At 44.2% G+C, this 19,186-nt stretch overlaps 1 protein-coding gene across 1 annotated transcript; it reads left to right on the top strand.

Annotated features, from left to right (window-relative positions):
* Positions 1-438: 438 nt before the first annotated feature.
* On the top strand, positions 439-16,661 carry Msmo1 (methylsterol monooxygenase 1). The gene is made up of 6 exons (XM_005367747.2): positions 439-533; positions 5,901-6,185; positions 10,331-10,479; positions 11,657-11,783; positions 14,211-14,365; positions 15,603-16,661. The coding sequence occupies exons 2-6, from the start codon at positions 5,931-5,933 to the stop codon at positions 15,796-15,798; spliced, it is 882 nt and encodes a 293-aa protein (XP_005367804.1). The 5' UTR covers positions 439-533; positions 5,901-5,930; the 3' UTR covers positions 15,799-16,661.
* Positions 16,662-19,186: the final 2,525 nt, after the last annotated feature.

The raw sequence follows: 19,186 nt of genomic DNA, 5'->3' as shown, positions 1-19,186 counted from the left end.
TCAAAGGCCAGAGTGTACGTGAGTGCTGTCTCAAGAAAGATCGAAATCCAGTTTATTACCCAGGGAGGCAAAACTAAAAACTCGATAGGATTGCTAAAAACATCCCCACTACATTTTCCCCGGGCTCTGGGTGAAGCAAGCCGACAAGACGTGCGCCCGGGCGCGCACGGAGCACTACACACCCCAGGCACCCGCAGCTTGGTTGCCACGGCGACGCCCGGCACGCGGCGGCCCCGCCCCGTCACGCCGTCACGCGCTCCCGCGTCGCCCCGCCTGCAGCTGCGCTGCGACGCCGACGACTGGCTGTCCTCGCGGGTCTCACTATCCTCACTCCATCCGCGGAGCCAATTGGCGGGCGCGGCACGGACCAATCGCTGCACCGCGAGGGCGGGGCGGACACAGGGCGGACCAATGAAGGCCAGAGGGTCCGGCTGCGCCCTCCGCGCTCCGCCCCTGGGCCTGGAGAAGTGGCGAGGAGGCCGCTTGCACCTGCCCGGTACTGCGCCCAGACCGCTGTCAATCGCGGACGCCAGGTGAGGAGCATTTCGATCCGGGGCAGGGTGGGGAGCAGCCGAGATCTGGGGCGGTGGGGCGAGTGAGGACGCGGTGGGAAGGAGCCTGGCTGTGCAGGGCTCCAGAGAGGGAGGCGAGGTTCTCAAGTGATGGAAGTGTAATGCCAACACTTCCTGCCTATTAAAGAGTTTGCAGGCATCCGGGGTCTGCATCATTGCCTGAAGTCTTAGAAACTTATTACAGAAACACAACTCCCACGAAAGAGCGGGGAGTAAGGTGCTGGGTTTCTGGCTCTGGGAAGTCTCAGAAGCACTAACGGATGGGTTAGGAGGCCACAGTCAGTAACGGGGGATGGAGTGCAGGAACAGCATGCAGCATGTGGGCCTTGTGAGGCGGGGTGTATAGATGAGGGATCCCGTCTTCACCTGTAATGTTGCTGCCCGCTTGAACCGCGAAGGTTTAACTCTTGTTTAGGTGGCGCCTGACTCTGTGCTATAAGCCTTCTCCAAGCTGTAGTGCCAAAAGAGGCACTCAGATTGTCAGCCAGACTTTGAGTTAATCTGAGGACCTACGAATACTTTTCTTTCTTCCTTTTTTTCCCTCCCTTCAGTATCTAGTCAACCTGTTTGAGATCAGGTTTCCAGGCAAGCAGGTTATTCAAAGATGAGGAGGCAGGGTATTCACTTCAATAAAAGCTTTCCTGTTTGGTTACTTTCTCTGATGCTGTTCAGTGGACAGCTACATGCCCATTTCCCTCCCTTCATTGCAGAGCTTAAACTCGGGATAACTGAACTGTTTCTCAACATTGTGTAGGATGTGGAAGACTTAATCAAGAGGTCGGGAGAGTGTAGAACACTTCCCTTGGGAGATGATGGAGTTCCTCAAGTTAGGCATTCAAGCAGGTTTGGGAGGAAGTGAAGTCTGATAAACTTCAGGATGCCTTGAAGTGTGATCCAGATCCAAACTAGCTTTGAATGAAGATGGTCAGCAACCTTCTGGATGTTCAGAACCTGGATCTGGAGGGGAGTCGGATGGTGGCTATCAGCATCTTTTTGAAGCAGGCAGTAGGATTAGCCAAGGCAGTGTGGGTTAGGAGAAACTCCAGGGCTTCCTGTAAATCAGAACACCAGATTCCTTGTCATTGTGTGTGGTAGCACCTTTATCCCCACTACAGTGCTGCTGTGACCCGGGCCCCTCTCTGTCATGTCCAGGTCTCAATGTAGAAAGCACTCTTGCCCAGAAGCCCTGTGCTCCTCTGTCCTCATAGCTCTCTGTAATTTCCCTTGTATCCTACAGGTCACAACGTTTTGCGATGCTTTGGAACATCTAGGAGGGAGGGCAAGGGTAGCACATCATAGATACAAATATTTGTTAGAGGGAAGCTATGTGAATTCCATGAGCTAAGGAAAAAATGTCAAGTAGAGAAATGTCAAATCCTCCAGTTTGCTGTTGGGTAATCCCAGGCCTCAGTGGAGGCTGGAGAGTCAGGAGTTCAAGGCCATCCTTATTATCATGGTTGAAGGCCAACTTGAGTTAAAGCCCTCATGAAGAAAGAAAGAGAGAGAGAAAGAAGAGAATTTGTCATCCAGATTGGTCAAATGAAATGATCTTCAAAGAATACTGGACTTGACAGTAGGGAGGTTCAGTGATTTTTTTTTTTTTTTTAAGAATAAGTTGAGCCCACTGATGAGAATAGAAAATAATAGATGGGAAGTGAGAAAATGAACCTCTTCAGAGGCCTGGGTAAGCTATAGACTTTTGCTGTACTCTTAATTGTGAGTGTTGTTTAAATGACAGCATAGCAGCATCCGTGAGTGCAGGGCCCCCTTCTCTCGGTGTCTGTGTCACTTTGGACTGATTACTTATTGATTCGAAACCTCAGCTTGTCATTTGAAAACCAAAGATAATAAACACACCTCTGCTTCATGATGGTGTGGTGGGGTTCAGCTTAAAGTGACAGCACGTCCTTGGCATGCAGAAGGTGCTCAATGATGGACAGCTTATTGTAGGTGCCGTGTGCCAGGTCTTCTGTCCGGCAGCGAACATGTGATGCTCCTTGGGACTGCTAGAAGAATTACTCTTGAGTATTTTTTTCTGTGATAAGATTGCAGTTCAGAGTTTGATCATCCAGGAAATTTAGGGCATGCAGCTAGGAAGTGGTGGTCATGCTCAGATTTGGTAATGGCCTCAGGAAAATGGAGACAGGAGTGAACCATCTAGTGTTTTGCAACTCTGTAGTAGATGGTTGGCAATGTCTTGGTGAGGGTGGGGAGCTTGGGACTAAGATCAGTGTAGGTGGAGGAGGGTGGCACGTTTGTCTGGAACTATCCTTTGACTGGAAGAGATGATAGGGATTGCGAATTCTTTCCTGCCTCCTCCCCTCTTTCCTCTCCCCTTTCTCCTCCTCCCTTTCCTCCCCTCTCCTCTGTTTTCCTAGGTAGACATATCTCACCAGAGCTAAGCAGGCCTGAAACTCAGCATTTTCCATTTCAGCCTGTGAATGATGGTTAGGGAGCTTTTCTCTAGAAAGGCAGACTTGAATATGGGTTTGTTTTATTATTATTAATTAAAAAGTATCTGTTTTGTGTAGATTTAATGTCTTGCCTGCATCTATGTCTGTAGATTCCTGGTACCCTTGGTGTCAGAAGATTTCCTGGAACTGGAGTTGCAAATGGTTGTGTGCCACCAAGTGCTGGGAACTGAACCTGGGTCCTTTGCAAGAGCAGCAAGGGCTCCTAACTGCCAAGCCCAGTCTCCAGTCCAGCATATATTTTCAGAATGAAGGAAGTGGGTTCATGTTTGTGAAGGACATGGAGTGAGGAAGGATAAAGGAGAGACGTGTCCTTGGTGAGAAGAGGACACTGGAACCTTGACAAGAATGAGGACAGATTGTGAGGCCAGCGGGTACATGCCTGGTGCAAGCCATTGGCTAAGGGGACACAGAACGTCCTAAGAGTGGTCTTGAAGGCCTGAAAGAAGGTGGTTTAGTTTCCTGCCATCTCTTGTATAGGATAGCATAAAAAGTGAATTTTAGAAGTGATAGTGCCTTTTGTGAACTCTTCTAAGGTTATAAAAATGCTTTTGTTTGTTTATTTATTTATTTGTTTTGAGATTATGTCATATGTATCTTGACTGACATTGAACTTACGTTGTAGCCAAGAATCACCTTGCACTTTCGATCCTCCTGCCTCTACCTCCAGAGTGCTGGGATATACACTACTATGCCCCATTTATGTGATGCTAGAAAGGGAACCCAGCGCTTTGTGCATGCTGGGTAAGCACTTTACCCATGGAGCCCTGAAAAGGATTTTTGGTTTGGTTTTGCTTTTATGTGCTGGTCCAACAACTCATAAATTAATAGTTGCAGGGGTGTTTTTCATAAAAGTCAGATTCACAGTAAAGTTAATTGTGTTTGATTGGTGGCCAGTTAGGCTACCATTTATTAAATAGGTGAAATATATTCTCATATAAGAAATTAAAATGATTAAGTTAAGGTGGGTGTGGTATCTTTAATCCTAGCACTCAGAAGACAGAGGTAGGAGGATCTTGTGAGTTCAAGGCCAGCCTGGTCTACAAAGTCAGAGAAACCCTGTCTTGACCCAAAAGAAAGGAAGGGAGGAAAAGAAGGAGGAAGGGAGGGAGGGAGGAAAAATTGTAAAGAAAGTATAACAGGGAACGCTTTTGCCCTTGAGTCTCTTTTCATAGACCACTGCTGTATTAGTGGATCTGTCCTGTACTTTGTGTGTTGCTATGTACATGTACATGTGCATAGAGGAATTACATGATTTTGCCAAAACCAGGGACTTTGGTTTGACATAACCGTATTTGGCTTTTACCATACATGCTATTCTGTAAATGTTCCTTTGGAGTTAAAGCTAGATTTTATATATCATCCTATACAAAATAGGATTTTTAATCTAATTTTTTTAATTTTTATTGTCATCACCTGTATATGGGGGGCAGTTAGGGAGAACGACCTCATACATGGAGCTACAGGTGCCTGAGATGCAGAAGAGGGAATCTGATCCCTTGGAGCTGGAGATACAGGCAGCTGTTTCATTATTGTTGTTACTTTGTTTTATTGGTGACATCTTGAAGATGTCTTCCTGTGTGGTTCAGGCTCACCCTGACCTCTCAGCAGTCGTCAGCCTCAGGTTCCCAAGCACAGGGCTTACAGGTGTGAGGTGCCATGCCTGGCTCCCTTAGCTTGTAAACAGCTGTATAACTATCTGTGGACGGAATTTGTTGAACTCTTGCCTAAGGGCTTACATGTTCTTTTTGAATCTGTTGCTAGTTAGAAGCTATACTGTGCTATCCCAAGTCAGCTGTGTGGTCAGTACTTCTTTGCACACCAGTTGTGAGCAGTGGCTATTGTTGAACTTTAAAAGGTTTGCCACTTGGGCAAAAGTATCTCCTCAGGGTACAGTTCCTATTTTGGAGAAATGAGTTTCTTGGTGTGTGTGCGCGCCTGTCTGTGAGTGCATATGTGGAGGCCAAAGGTCAAGGTTGGCTTTTCCCTCAATTATGTGCTGTATTTATTTCTTCAGCTGGATCTTTTCCTGAATCTAGAGTCCCGCGGTTACGATGCCTGCCACTGTACCTAGCTTTTATGTGAGGGTTGGGAATCTGAACCTAATCCTTGTGCTCCTACAGCAGTCTGTACTGCGCGAGCCCTCTCCTCAGTCTCTAACGAAGCCTGTGGGGTTTGGGGGGCCATTCAGCTTTACTGGTCAGTGAACTATGATGAATGACCTTAGATATTTTTTTCACTGGGTTTTTCTAAAGCACACTGTGTCCCTATTTATCATGTGTTGGGAGACTTTTTGTAGTTTGATATTGATCTCTGGCTTTGTTTACGAGTGCCATTTTGTTCTTGTCAGTATTTAACTTTTACCTAGTCACTTTTGGTAAATTTTTTGGTTTCTTTTTCGTTTTAAGTTTTGTGTGTGTGTGTGTGTGTCTGTCTATCTGTCGGTCTGAGTAAATCAGAAGATGATTTTGTGTGTGTGTGTCTGTCTAACTGTCGGTCTGAGTAAATCAGAAGATGGTTTTGTGTAGTCAGTTCTCTCTTTCCATCTTTACTTGGGTTCCAGGGATTGAACTCAGGACATTGCGTGGCAAGTGGGCACTGAGTCATTTTGACATCCGAAAGTTGGCCTGGAATGCCTTCCCACTGTTCTTTTAGATACTGCTGTAGAAAGGAACATGGAGTTTTAAATCAGTGTCTACAAATGGAGATGACAATATCATTCAGTGGTTATTTTAATCACATTTATAACCTAAGGAATTAGTCCTTGTTTAGTAATTGTCATTTAAAAATAACATAAGCTGTTTTTATGCTATTTTTCATAATTTCATTGTTTTATTTATCTCCTTACTTACTACAGAAATAAAAGGCTCCTCACAGAGCCGTGAAAATGGCCACAAACAGAAGTGTCGACATCTTCAGCTCAGCATCGCTGGCTGTGGAGTACGTGGACTCACTGCTGCCTGAGAACCCTCTGCAGGAGCCCTTTAAGAATGCTTGGGGCTACATGCTGGATAACTATACAAAGTTCCAGATCGCTACCTGGGGGTCCCTCATAGTTCATGAAGCCATCTATTTCTTGTTCTCACTACCTGGATTTTTATTCCAGTTTATACCTTATATGAGAAAGTACAAAATTCAAAAGGTGAGTGTGATACCCTTGTGATCAAATGCTGTAACTGATACTATTGGGTGTTGTTCAAGAATGTTGAGCTTTGAGAGACTCGTATCAGTGCGGTCTAGGAGAAATGTAAGGAGCCCACGGAATACCTTAAGATGGCAGCAGGAAAAGGGAAGTTAATTTTTATAACATGTTGAGTTCAACCCAGTAAAGCTAGGCTATTATTTTACCAACTACCCCAAATTAAACTACTTCGAGAGACGTTTGGGTATTTTTATTTTCAGAGTTGTGTGAGTTTCACTGTGTTTGCTACTTTTGAAAGTGTGGTAGGCTCACACTGCGAGTTAGGCAAAATAAATGTAGATCATTATTGATAGTGTTTCAAAGAATTGTCTGAAGGCGGGTTTTAGGAAGGCGTGATGCTTATCTAATTGGGGTGTATAAATTTTAAATTTTAAGTTAGCTGACAGGTATAGCTTATGTAGTTATACATAAGCACACATATTTTTTCAAACCGCACCTCTGCACACCCTCTCATCTGCCGTTCCTCCACTCCTACCGCCTCGGCAAACCTAACTGCCTGTCATATGGGAAGATCCCGTGCGTGCATGAGTGGTGCGTCCACAGCTTTCTTATGGTCCCATGTGCCTTGTTCTGGGTGTTTGTTTCAGAGTCTTAGATGTACTGTGTACACAACAAGGTACTCAGGTATGCACGGTACGTCGTCTTAGTTTTGAACAAAGGTGACAGAATGAACTCTTACTACCATGTGGGCTATTGGCTGAGCAGAGTTTTAGGAGAATTTGGACTAGTGTAGACTGTAAGGACTTGTCAACATTTCCTACACCAATATTAGTTCTTGTTTGTTTAGCCCAGTCTGGCCTTGACCTTGGGACCCTCTCGGTCCTGAGTGCTGATAGGCGTGGACCATCTTCAACTCCAGAGCGTGCGTGCGTGCGTGCGTGCGTGCGTGCGTGCGTGTGTGTGTGTGTGTGTGTGTGTGTTTAATGCCACCATTGGCTAATCTGAACCAGCTCAACTCAGGAGCACACCACAGTGGTGTGATTTGAGTGTTCCTCTGGTTTGTTCAGGTTGCATCTCGTCAGTCTCTTGGCTTTGTGGCCTCTCCCAGTGAGTCACTGTAAGGAAGGACTCACACAGGTTTCTCTGCAGCTAACACAGGTATCAGGTACCTGCGGGCTCCAGGCCACAGAGAGAAGAGAAAAGGGAAAGGACATAAAGAGGGGGGTCGTCCAGAGGATGCCCCGTCTGTCTCAGTTAGTTGGAGCACTTCCTGGGTGCTTCTGAGCTTGAACACAGCTCTGTTTCAGTGTCTTAAATTCTGCGTCACTGAGGTGATTCTGGGCCCTGTGTGTCGTCCGCTGACTCATTTATAAGTAAGGCTGATTCATCGGGTGGCCCTCAAGCTGAAGCTTGCTTTCTTCCTCCACCGACCTCTGCAGCTGACTGCCTGGTGATAGGTGGTGGTACCCTGTCCAGGGGAAAGCTCTTCAGCCCAGGGTGTGTGGGCAGCATTGGGAGGAAATGTGGGAGGAAAAAGCCTAAGTGGGGCTGAGGATGTGGTCAGTGTTGGAAGGCTTGCCTAGTAGGCCCAAGGCCCAGGCACTTGAAGTCAGTGCAAGCACACACAAGTGGACCAATCCCACAGTCTAATTGGTTACAGCTAGTGAAAGGCTGGGTAGAATGGCTGCAGTCGTCACAGCTCAAAGGGCTAGAGAAGGAGGTAAAGCCTAGAGTTGTAGCTCAGTAGGAGAGCATTTGTTTAGCCTGTGCAAGGCCCTGGAGCCTAGAGAGGCAAGTGGATCACAGTGAGTTTGAGGCCAGGCTGATCAACAGAGTAAGTTCAAGGCCAGTCAAGGCTGCACAGTGAGAGACCTTGTTTCAATAACAACAACAACAAAAACAGTGTAAATAAAGCAAAACAAAAAGAGGATGGGCAGACAGATCTTGGGCTCTACCCTCCCACCCCCACAGCACTATTAATTAAATGAAAAATAAAGTTCTGCTTGCAAATTCTGAAAGCACATACTGTGATTGAAATAAGCACAAAACAATTCATGTCTATTGCTCAGTGCTTTAGAAAGTCCATCATAAAACACTCAAGAATTATATTATTTAACACACTGAACACTTTTAAACTTTTTTCCCTTTTTCTTTATTCTTCTCTCATGTACTACATCCTGACGACGGCTGCCCCTCCTTCCTGTCCCCCACCACTACCTCTTCCCTTCCCTCGGATCCACTGCTCCTCCAGTTCCTTCAGAAACGAGCAGCCCCCCCCCCCCACGCCCCAGGGAGAGCCTCAACAGGTGTGGCTCACACCTCTAATCTTAGCACCTGGGCGGAGGCAGGAGGATCAGGTTAGTTTGAGGTTACCATAAGACACACGAGACCCTGACTCAAAAATAAGTGTACATCTCCCCCTCACCAAAAAAGGGCGGGGGAGGTAGGGGCTGGAAAGATGGATCAGTAGTGAAGAACACTGACTGCTTTTCCAGAAGACCTGGGGTTGGGTCCCAGCACCCATGTGGCAGTTCACAAAGGTCTAGAACTCCAGCTCTAGGGGTCCAATGCCCTCTTCTGCCCTCCAGGGGCACAGGCATGCACATGGCACACAGATGTACTTGCAGGTAAAACTCCCTTATACTGAGAAACTGGGATGGCGGTGATCACATAGTAGCAACACTTCCCACTTTGGAGAGACTAGCTGGGCATTGACAGTTGATCTGTGTGCTTGAAAGTCAGAGGAACATTTACATGCGTGACAAGTAAAGCAGACTGCAGGGACTGTTTCCTTTTTTTTTAAAAAAAACAAAACACGTTTTGCTAACTTTGCTCAAATAGAGATCTAACTAAAGCATCAGGGAAGCCCATTACCCCAGTGAGGGTATCCCTTCAAGCTAGGGTGCCGATGTACATATTAAGTAAACAGTGGTAAGCTTTGCTATTGTACTAGGCAAACATTTAAATGTCTTCTTAGCCATCGTGAACATACCATATAAACAACACAGCCTGGGCGGTTTGGATGCTCAACTTACTAAACCTGGATGGAGGTGGGTGGTCCTTGGACTTCCCACTGGTCAGGGAACCCTGATGGCTCTTCAAGCTGATGAGGGAGAGGGACTTAATCAGGGGAGGGGGAGGGAAATGGGAGGTGGTGGCGGGGAGGAGGCAGAAATCCTCAATAAATAAATAAATTAAAAAAAAAAACAACACAGCCTATGGTTTTATTCCTTATAATAGTAGTTGGTTATTCTATTTCACATACATACCCCGGGGGCTGGGGTCAGCGCTATGGAAGCTCAGGTTTCACACATGCTAGGGGACATTGCTACTGTTCTTGTTCCACCCCCTAAGCTTTGTGTTGTTCTTAAAGCTCCTTGAGAATCAGGGTCTAGCCAAGAGCTAGTGGCACCAGCTCAAATAAGCCTGAGAGTTCAGGTTAGTCCTCGGTCATAGATGAGAGCTTGGAGTAGGGTCAGAGAATCCTTAGATAGAAATACAAAGGCAATCTAAATTACTGTGTGTCGTTCCCTTGTTCTGGTGCTGGGGAAACAAATGTTATGGTGAGCATCACAGCTGATTACTTGGTTAGTTCAATATTCCAGTCCAGGTTTATAGGTTGAATCTTAGATTAAGGATTACTTTTGTTTTGTTAGGTATTTTATTGTTTGTGCTTTGTGAGAGCACACACTCACCAAAGCACTCACTTTGGGAGGTAGCTCTCATCGTGTGCATACAGAAGGTGCTTACGTCTTTATGAAGACCTCTGAACACCTGGGTGCCTTGAGTTTCCCTTGTAGTGACAGCTGTCAGCTGCTGTGAGCTTCGGTGCGGCCCTCAGTGTAAACTTAACATAATTTACTTCTTCGCTGTAGGCAGCAAAGTCTGTACAGGTAGTTACTCATCTCGTGCTTCTCAGGGTAGTTGTAGGTCATTGTCGTTCTATTTGTCTATTAACGATCTTTAAAACCTCTTAGAAGTATTGTAGAAGTTGTCAAGATCCCTCCCTGTAGCATGAACAGAACAGAGCATAGAGCTGAGGGATCATCCATGCTAGGAAAATTTCAAGAATTTATTTCTACTTATTCAGCTGAACTACTGATAACAGACTAGTTTTAAACATTGTAATTTTTTTCTCTCCGTAGGATAAGCCAGAAAGCTTTGAAAGTCAATGGAAGTGTTTGAAAGGAATTCTCTTCAATCATTTTTTTATCCAGCTGCCTATGATTTGTGGGACTTATTATTTCACAGAGTATTTCAATATTCCTTATGATTGGGAAAGAATGCCAAGATGGTATGTCAGTGATAATTTGATGTTTATATTCACTCATGGCTTATTTTTCTTTTTTAAATCGTTTTTTTTAAAGATTTATTTATTAAGCATATAATGTACTGCTGGCAAGGAAAGCACCAGGTCTCATTACATTTCAGATGGTTGTGAGTCACCATGTGGTTGCTGGGAATTGAACTCGGAACCTCTGGAAGAACAGCCAGTGCTCTTACCCTCTGAGCCATCTCTCCAGCCCCCTCATGGTTTATTTTTCAATTAAATTTTGCTTCATGTTTATCTTCTTCAGTTGGCAATACTCTGAAATTTATTGTGACCCAATATAACTGGATGTACGTGTACCATAACCTAGGTCCATAGTCTCTCCTTGTCTGTGGTTCTATATCCCTGTAGCCAACCAACTACAGATCGAAAGTCTACTTTTTTTTAATTAATTAATTTATTTATTAAAGATTTCTGTCTCTTCCCCGCCATCGCCTCCCATTTCCCTCCCCCAATTAAGTCCCCCCCCCTCAGCCCGAAAAGCAATCAGGGTTCCCTGTCCTGTGGGAAGTCCAAGGAACCCCCACCTCCATCCAGAAAGTCTACTTTTTTAATTGAATCCTTTAAGCAAGATGTGGTCTCACACACCTGTGGTCCCAGCGCTCAGGAGGGGGTGACCTGTAGCTCCAGAATCTTCCTGGGCTACATAGGTAGTCCATAGCCTGCCTAAGGCCTGAGTACATGTGTATACAAATTATTTTTCATCATTTTATTTAAATTAAGATTATCTGTGGTAGAAAAAGTAATTGCTTTTACCGTTAACTTTAGACTTTGGTTTCCCAGGCCTCCGACAACATAAGATGTTATGGAAATAGAGTCAGGCTCTTTAACCCCCTTTCAGACTGTAGCATGTAGCCTCACCTACCAATAGTCTTTGTTTCTGCACAGGTCTTGCTGTGTAGCCCTGGTTAGCTTGGAGCTCACTCCGTAGACCAGGCTAGGCTTACACTTAGAGATCTGCCTGCCTTGGCCTCCCAAGGGCTGGAATTAAAAGTGTGGACCACCACACCCAGCTCAGCTGTCCTGTGGCTTGGAGAATTACTTGTGAGGTCGAGCTGATAACTCGTTTGATTTATAAAATGTCTGAACTGTCTTTCTAAGTCATGGTTACTCTGTATTTGTTACTGCTTACCTCTCACAGGTATATGATTTTGGCAAGGTGCTTGGGCTGTGCGGTCATTGAAGATACCTGGCACTATTTCCTGCACAGACTCCTTCATCACAAGAGGATTTATAAATACATTCATAAAATCCACCATGAGTTTCAGGTATGTTAGAATCACATTTCAGCTTTTTCTGCTGAAGTGGAGAAACCAGGTTTGTTGTTTGGCATTTTAGAAGCACCAGTGGTATTTTATCTCACATCCTGTTAAAAAAAAATACTTTATTATGTTTGTGTGTACATGCATGCACCCACATGATATGTCAGGTAGGACATATGTAGGGTCAGAGGAAATCTTTGTGGAGTCAATATTCTCCTACCTTAAATAAAAATTATAAGTGTATCTGCATGTACCTGAGTGTATGGGTGTTCATTCCGTGTGTGCAGATGCCCTCAGAACTAGAAGAGGGTTTTGGATCTCCTGGGACTGGAGCTACCCAGTGTGGGTATGGGAACTGAATCTGTGTCCTCTTGTAAGAGCAGTAAGTGCTTTTGACCACCAACCCGTCTCTCCAGTCTACACTCCCTTCCACCTTTTAGACTCTAGGAATCAAAATCAACTCTGCAGGCTTACATAGCAAGCACATTTACCCACTGAGCCATCTCTCAGGCCCTTTATTTCCTTTGTGACCGGCATTATAATGAAAAGTATGATGTACATATATATGTACAGAATCAGACCCAAAAGTTTTCTTTGGTGTCAGATTTTCATGGTAGGAACTGGAGAGACAGCTCAGTGGTTAAGAGCACATCCTGCTCTTATAGAAGACCTGAGATCAATTCCTAGTACCTGTATTTAGGGTACTTATATCCACGGGGCACCTGCACTCATATACACATGCACATAGTTAAAGGCATATATATATTATGACATATTTTTTAATTCATGGTTCACTATAATTGAGACTTTAAAGACTATTACACATAATTGTTCAGATTCTCACCCTACTGTGGATACGCTGACAGACTGGCAGATTGGTACTGGCTATAGTAATGAAAGGGTCATTTAAATGAGATGCACAATTAAGTGTTTGCTGTTTGAACTAAAGTGGTTAGTCAGTCGAAGTACATTTTCAGAGCAGATTACTTATTTTTACTCAGACCTGCTTTTATATAGGCCTCAGTGGATACCCGAAAACATGGCTAAGATGCCATGCTGATAACTGAGACAGCTAAAAGAAACTGCTGGACAGGAAGTATATTGGGGATGTAAGCACCGGACAAAGGAGTGAAGCTTCTTGGGGGCGGGGCTGAGACTGATGCTGCATTACTCACAACAGTTCACAGTTTGAAACATTCTGAGTCTTCCCACTCAGTACTTCAGGACATTAGTTAGTATAGATAAATGTAGGGTAAATGTAACCTCAGAAAACAAAACTGTGAGTAAGGATTGAGTACTCTGTGTGCTCCTATGTATAATGTATAATCATTTCTTTCATAAGTTAAAGATTAAGAGTTAAAGGCCTAGTGACTTGAGTTTGATCCCTGGATCCTCCAGGGTGGTAGGGGAGAACTGACTCCTGAGGGTCGTCCCCTGAGCTCTGTGCACATGTGCCCAAACACACACATAGGTAAATAGATGTTTAATTAGAGTTGAAGTTAGATAAAAGATGGACACTAAGACATTCCTATCTCTAGACCTTTTGATTGATAAAACATTTACTGAGAACTATTGTTATTACCTGTCTATGTACAGCTGGATCGCCATCACTACTCTTATAAACAATATAAGTTTATGAAACTATGTATAAATGGAATACATTAAGTTCTTTGTAGTCAGATTTTTCTTTGGGCCTCCAGCTCACAAATAACAACATGGAGCCTTCTTATTAATTATGAAATCTCTGCCATAGTTAAGGCCTCCCTCACTGGCTCTTATAACTTAACTGAACATGCTTCTATTAGTCTTGTTCTACCATGTGGGTTTTACTTTTCATTCTGTATGCTCGACTTCCTCCCTGACTCGTTGGCTTCTCGTTGGTGTTATTCTCGCACCTAGATTCCTCCTCCTCTTCCTCTTCTCAAATCTACAGTCTCTCCTGTCTAGTGATTGACCATTGGCCTCTTTCTCAAGCCAATCACTGTGTCACATCTTTACATAGTGTAAACAAACATCAGCAACAACTCTCTAGAGACAGGGTCAACACAAAGCTACTGTGCACATAGGTTTACTTAAAATCTGTAACACTGAAGCAGACACAGGGGTGTTATGAGTTCAAGGCCAACTTCAGCTACATAGACCGTGCCTCAAGAAAGAAAAAAAAAAAGATTTTGTTGTCTGAGGCCCAAATTTTGCAGAGGAACAAGCCAGAAAGTGAGGTATGGTGTCTGTAGTTGTTATGTGGATCCCCTCTTCTTTGGGAAGCCTCATCTCGGAAGACCTCTCCCTGTCAGGATGGGCCCTGCCGTCATGAAGAATAAAATCTGCTGGTTCAGACATTAACTTCATGACAGCATAGTTGGATCCCAGCACGATTTGACATGAAATTAACCATCACAACATACTGAGGAATTCTTACTCTTTCTGGTTTAGGCTCCATTCGGAATTGAAGCAGAATATGCTCATCCTTTAGAAACCATAATCCTCGGAACTGGATTTTTCATTGGCATTGTGCTCCTGTGTGATCACGTGATTCTTCTTTGGGCGTGGGTGACTGTCCGTTTGCTAGAAACTATTGATGTCCATAGGTGAGTAATGCTTTCTTTTCAGGCGGAAGACATCTTTTTCATGTGGGGTGTTGTGCTTGTGTGTGTGAATGCATGTTTTTACGTATGTGGAGGTATTATGTAAACATGATTGCTTTTGTGAGTAAACACATGTTTTTTATGTGTGTGTGGGTACGTGTGAACATGTTCTGAGACAGGGTTTCTCAGTCAAATCTAGAACTCCCCAGTCTTTCCAGCAAGCTTGCTCCTGTGAGTGTATCCCATCCCTGCCTCCGCAGGCTTAAATTGCAGGCAGACCAACCAGCTTTTATGTGGGTAAGAGAGGGTCATAATCATTGAATAAAAGTTCAAATCATAGATGTTTTTGTATGGACTGATCTGTTATCATTTGTCTTGTCAAGCAAAGTGCTCAGGGCCAGCAGCTATCCTGGTCTGGTGAGCCTCACTCCCCGGAGGCTGTTAAAGGTCACTGCTCATCTCTGGCTGCCTCTGATGAGAGGAAGGGAGATGCCAATGAAATATGGACATGTTTCAGATGCTCCCTTTCCACACACTGGAGACGTGATACAGCAGAATGTATTTTAACTTTTTAAATACTTGATGCTGCCAGGTGGCAGTGGCGCACGCCTTTAATCCCAGCACTCGGGAGGCAGAGGCAGGAGGATCTCTGTGAGTTTGAGACCAGCCTGGTCTGCAAGAGCTAGTTCCAGGACAGGCTCCAAAACTACAGAGAAACCTTGTCTTGAAAAACCAAAAAAACCAACCAAACAAACAAAATACTTGATGCTAATTTCCCACAACTTTTCCTTGAAAACATAAGTAAACTTGGTTTACACCTTCTCTAGGTTGTGGTGGACAGGCTCCTCTAAATAGAAAAGGTGGTTTTTGAAAATACATGTGTGATTGCTTTACCTGCTGTAATTAATTCCTGTCTTTCATGTCTTGGTGTCAGATTTCCATGTATCTTATATGGTTTCCCAAATTTCCTAACATGTACCTTTTCCTGTAAGGTTTTATAGTTCTTTTTCTAGCTGGGGCCTCAGAGCCCAGGCTGAGCTAGAACTCGCTCTGTAGCAGGCCATTTCTTCTGCTCAGCCTCCCAAGTACTGGAGCTGCGGTGTCTGCACCACACCCTGCCCAGCTCTGTTTTTTGTAACCGTGTGAGGAATGAGTGGTTGGGGTGAAGTGGAGTGCTGCTGCTGTCGAGCGTGTGACTGTCGATGTGTCTCACGAGTAACCCGTGTCATTTTCATTTCAGCGGCTATTACATTCCCATCAACCCGTTGAACTTCATCCCCTTCTATACGGGTGCTCGGCACCACGATTTCCACCACATGAATTTCATTGGGAATTATGCATCCACCTTCACATGGTGGGATAAAATCTTTGGGACAGACATCCAGTATCATGCCTACATTGAAAAGATGAAGAAGCTTGGGAAAAAGACTGAATGAGCGCCCCTCGCGCACCTTTTGGAGATGCATTTCCTCTACTGGAGCTAGTAACTAACACTGCTTCTGGGGAGCAGGAAGAAGCACGGGACTTGGCTGCTAAGTGATAAAAAGAACATTAACGACCTTTAATTATCTTCCAGATGGGAACTTTGCTACTTCACATTCAATTTCTGTATATGTGGAAATAAATAAATATATATATTTAAGTACAGTTTTCACGAGGAGGTTTTAAAGGCCATAGTGCTAACCTCGCCAAAAGGTTTCAGGTTTTGGAGGAAGTATTAATGTACAACTTACCACTTCATGCCACCCAGGCTGAAGTTGACATTGCCTTTTAATCCTTTTACATACGCTGGTCAGTTCAAAAATTTCTCAACAATAATGTTTGCCTTCTAGTTGACTTTAGACATGAGTGTTTTTTAGAATTTACCCAAAATGAAAATATTGGGAATTGAATATATTAGCTGACAGAGCGAGTGACTGAAACCCCACTCTGGTCTAGGGCTGACCAGTTTATACTATTCTTTCTGTGAAGGATTGTTTGATTGTAGTAACTTTATTGGCATCTTGTAAATTGACTCATTTCTTACGTGATGTATATAGAATATTATAGTCTAAAGATTTTCAAATTACTTGAGGTGTTTTTTAAACTGAAGAGCTCCTTTCTGCTGTTGACTTCTTGTGTGTGTGTCAAGTGTTATTGAAGTTGTCTTGAGCTTTGTAAATTGACTTCCATCTGCACCCAGAACAGTTGAAATAAATGTGATTTTTGTCTGATTCTCTGTTTTTCAGTTGTGAAGATTAGCTGTCTTGTTTTATTCTTGTAAGGGAGAGCACAGAAATCATTAAAGGAAGTTTTACAATAAAGGAATGATTCTGTTTTTTACTTGCTACACTTTGCTGGTTGTTGCTGCATGCCTTCAGCATCTGGTCCATAGTGGGAATTTCATTGACCTAGCGAAGGTTCTGAAAGCTTTCTGGCCTGAGATGGCTTCCATACAGATGGAAGGATATACCTTCTAGGCAAAAACTACTGACTGCATCCCAGTCCTTAGTTTTTGTCTTTGTTCTTTGTCTATTTTGACTGACCTTGAATTTGTAATTCTGCTCCAGCTTTTAAAGTGCTGGGATTATAGGACTAACTGGCTATGACTGACTAGCCATGCCTTTGGAGGGTTCTTACTATGTGGCCCAGGATGACCACACTGCTAATTCTCTTGCCTCAGCCTCCCAACTGCTGAGGTATAGACAAGAATCACCACACTGTCCTTGGCCAGGTTTGTTTCAAACTATTACCATAAATGCTTCCTGTGTGTGTGTAAATTTGACTTTTTCTTTGCAGCTGTTTGGGATGCAACATAATAAGATGGCGTCATGCTGTTTGGTTATGAGATCACCTATAAATTGTCTTTTTAGTCTTCGCCTTTCACTTTCTGTCTGGTACAACATACAACAAAGTTTCTACTGCTGGGAATGGTGGTAAACGTGCTTAAATAACACGGTGCATGCCAAATTCACTTTTTTTCTATCTAGGTTTGATGCTGGGGAATCAAACCTAGGGACTTGTGCATGCTAGAGCAACATTCTACGACAGCTATGCCACCAACCTACTCAATATAAGCTAATACTCACTGAGCACTTCCCATGTCCTGATTGTGTAGTCTCTTTGGCCTCAGAGGGAACCCATACATGTTAACACATACACACACTGTCCTTGTAGGCCAACATTGTCAACTAACACAGCCTAGCAGCCTAGAGTCTTCTGAGGGAGTCTCTGGATCAGATTGGCTTCAGCTATGTTTATGAAGGATTGACTTGACTCATGATTGATGTGGGAGGGTCCTGTCTCCTGTGGGCAGCACCATCCCTAGGAAGCTGGGCCAGGTCTGTAGAATGCTACCTGATCATGAGCTGCTAAACTATCCCCGGAGAGGCAGAAAACATTCTTCAAGGTTCTCACCCCTGGGTTCCTGCCTTGACTTGGTTCAATGAGTGTAACCTGGAAGTATAAGCCAAATAAAGCCTTTCCTCCACAGGTTACTTTTGGTCAGTGTTTTTATAACAACAGCAGAAAGAAAACTAGGACACAATAATAAAAATACTTCTTCAAAAGATTGATCTTCACAAATAATGTCATTATAGAATAGACATTACATGGCTGAAACTTTCAATAATTAAAATCAATTAATATGAGGGCTAAAATACACAACCACTATATATAGTTTTGAGTTTACACTGGAGAATTGTTGATAAAAGCTGGGTGTGATGACACATGCCAATAGTCCCAGCTCGCTCTCATGATGCTGGGGCAGGTGGATTACAGATTCTAGGCCAACCTGCAATATATATAGCAACACTATTTTATTCCTCTCAAAAGCAGAATTTCTTTTTCATTCTGGAATATTTTCTTCTTGTATGTGTATAGGAATTTTGCTGGCATGTATGCTCGTGTGCCATGTGCTTGTCCGATCTCCTTATTCCATCCAGCCCTCAGTTTATGAAGGGATGCCAATCACACTCACTTCCTTAGGTAATGGTCTCTGGGAACTCCCTCACAGACAGACACACCAGTGGGTTCTGTGTCACCCTATGTATTTCCTAGTCCAACCAAGATGACAGGCGACATTCACCATCATTTCTACTCTGAATTTTATTTTTTTCAGAGACAGTCTTACTCTGTAGTCTATGCTGATTTTGTAGTCCATTTAAGATTTGAGGCTTGTGAGATGGTTCAGTGGAAAAAGGCACAGCCACCCAGCATGTTCGACTCCCAGGACCCTCTTAGTAGAAGAGGAGAATCAATTCCTGCAGGCTATCTCTGATCTCCACAGGCATGCTAACACACACACACACACACACACACACACATGCCTCAATCCCAACACTGGATGAGAGTGACCTCCGTAGGCTTCTATGTTTGGATGTTTGTTCCTGTGGATGGAACTTTTGAGAAGCATTAAGAGGAGTGGCCTTTTTGAAGGAAGAGGTAGTTTGTAGGGCCCTGGTCTGCCCTTATTCCTGGGGTGCATTCGCGGGGACAGTTTATGGACAGCTAACTAAGCTTCCTGTGTGTTTCTGTGCTCTCCCTGCCCTGCCTGGTGATTAGCTACAGGGCATTGTCTGTTGAAATTGAAGTGGCGGGGCTGAGTCCCCAGCACCCCGGCCGCCTGCCCAGCTAGCTTATGCCCGAAATAACAACACACAAACTGTATTCATTCAAACACTGCTTGGCTCTTTAGCTTTAGCCCTTTTCTTGGCTAACTCTCGCTCCTGGACTAACCCATTTCCAATCATGTGTGTCGCACCCCAAGGTGCGCTTACCGGGAAGATTCTAGCCTACGTCCATCCTGGGTCGGAGCTTCATCGTGTGTGCCTCAGAGAGCAGAGC

This window comes from Microtus ochrogaster, unplaced genomic scaffold (genome assembly GCF_000317375.1).
Source record: "Microtus ochrogaster isolate Prairie Vole_2 unplaced genomic scaffold, MicOch1.0 UNK23, whole genome shotgun sequence".
Taxonomy (NCBI): Eukaryota; Metazoa; Chordata; class Mammalia; order Rodentia; family Cricetidae; genus Microtus; species Microtus ochrogaster.
Note: the sequence above shows the minus strand (reverse complement) of the source record. Positions and strands in the feature narration are given on the sequence as shown.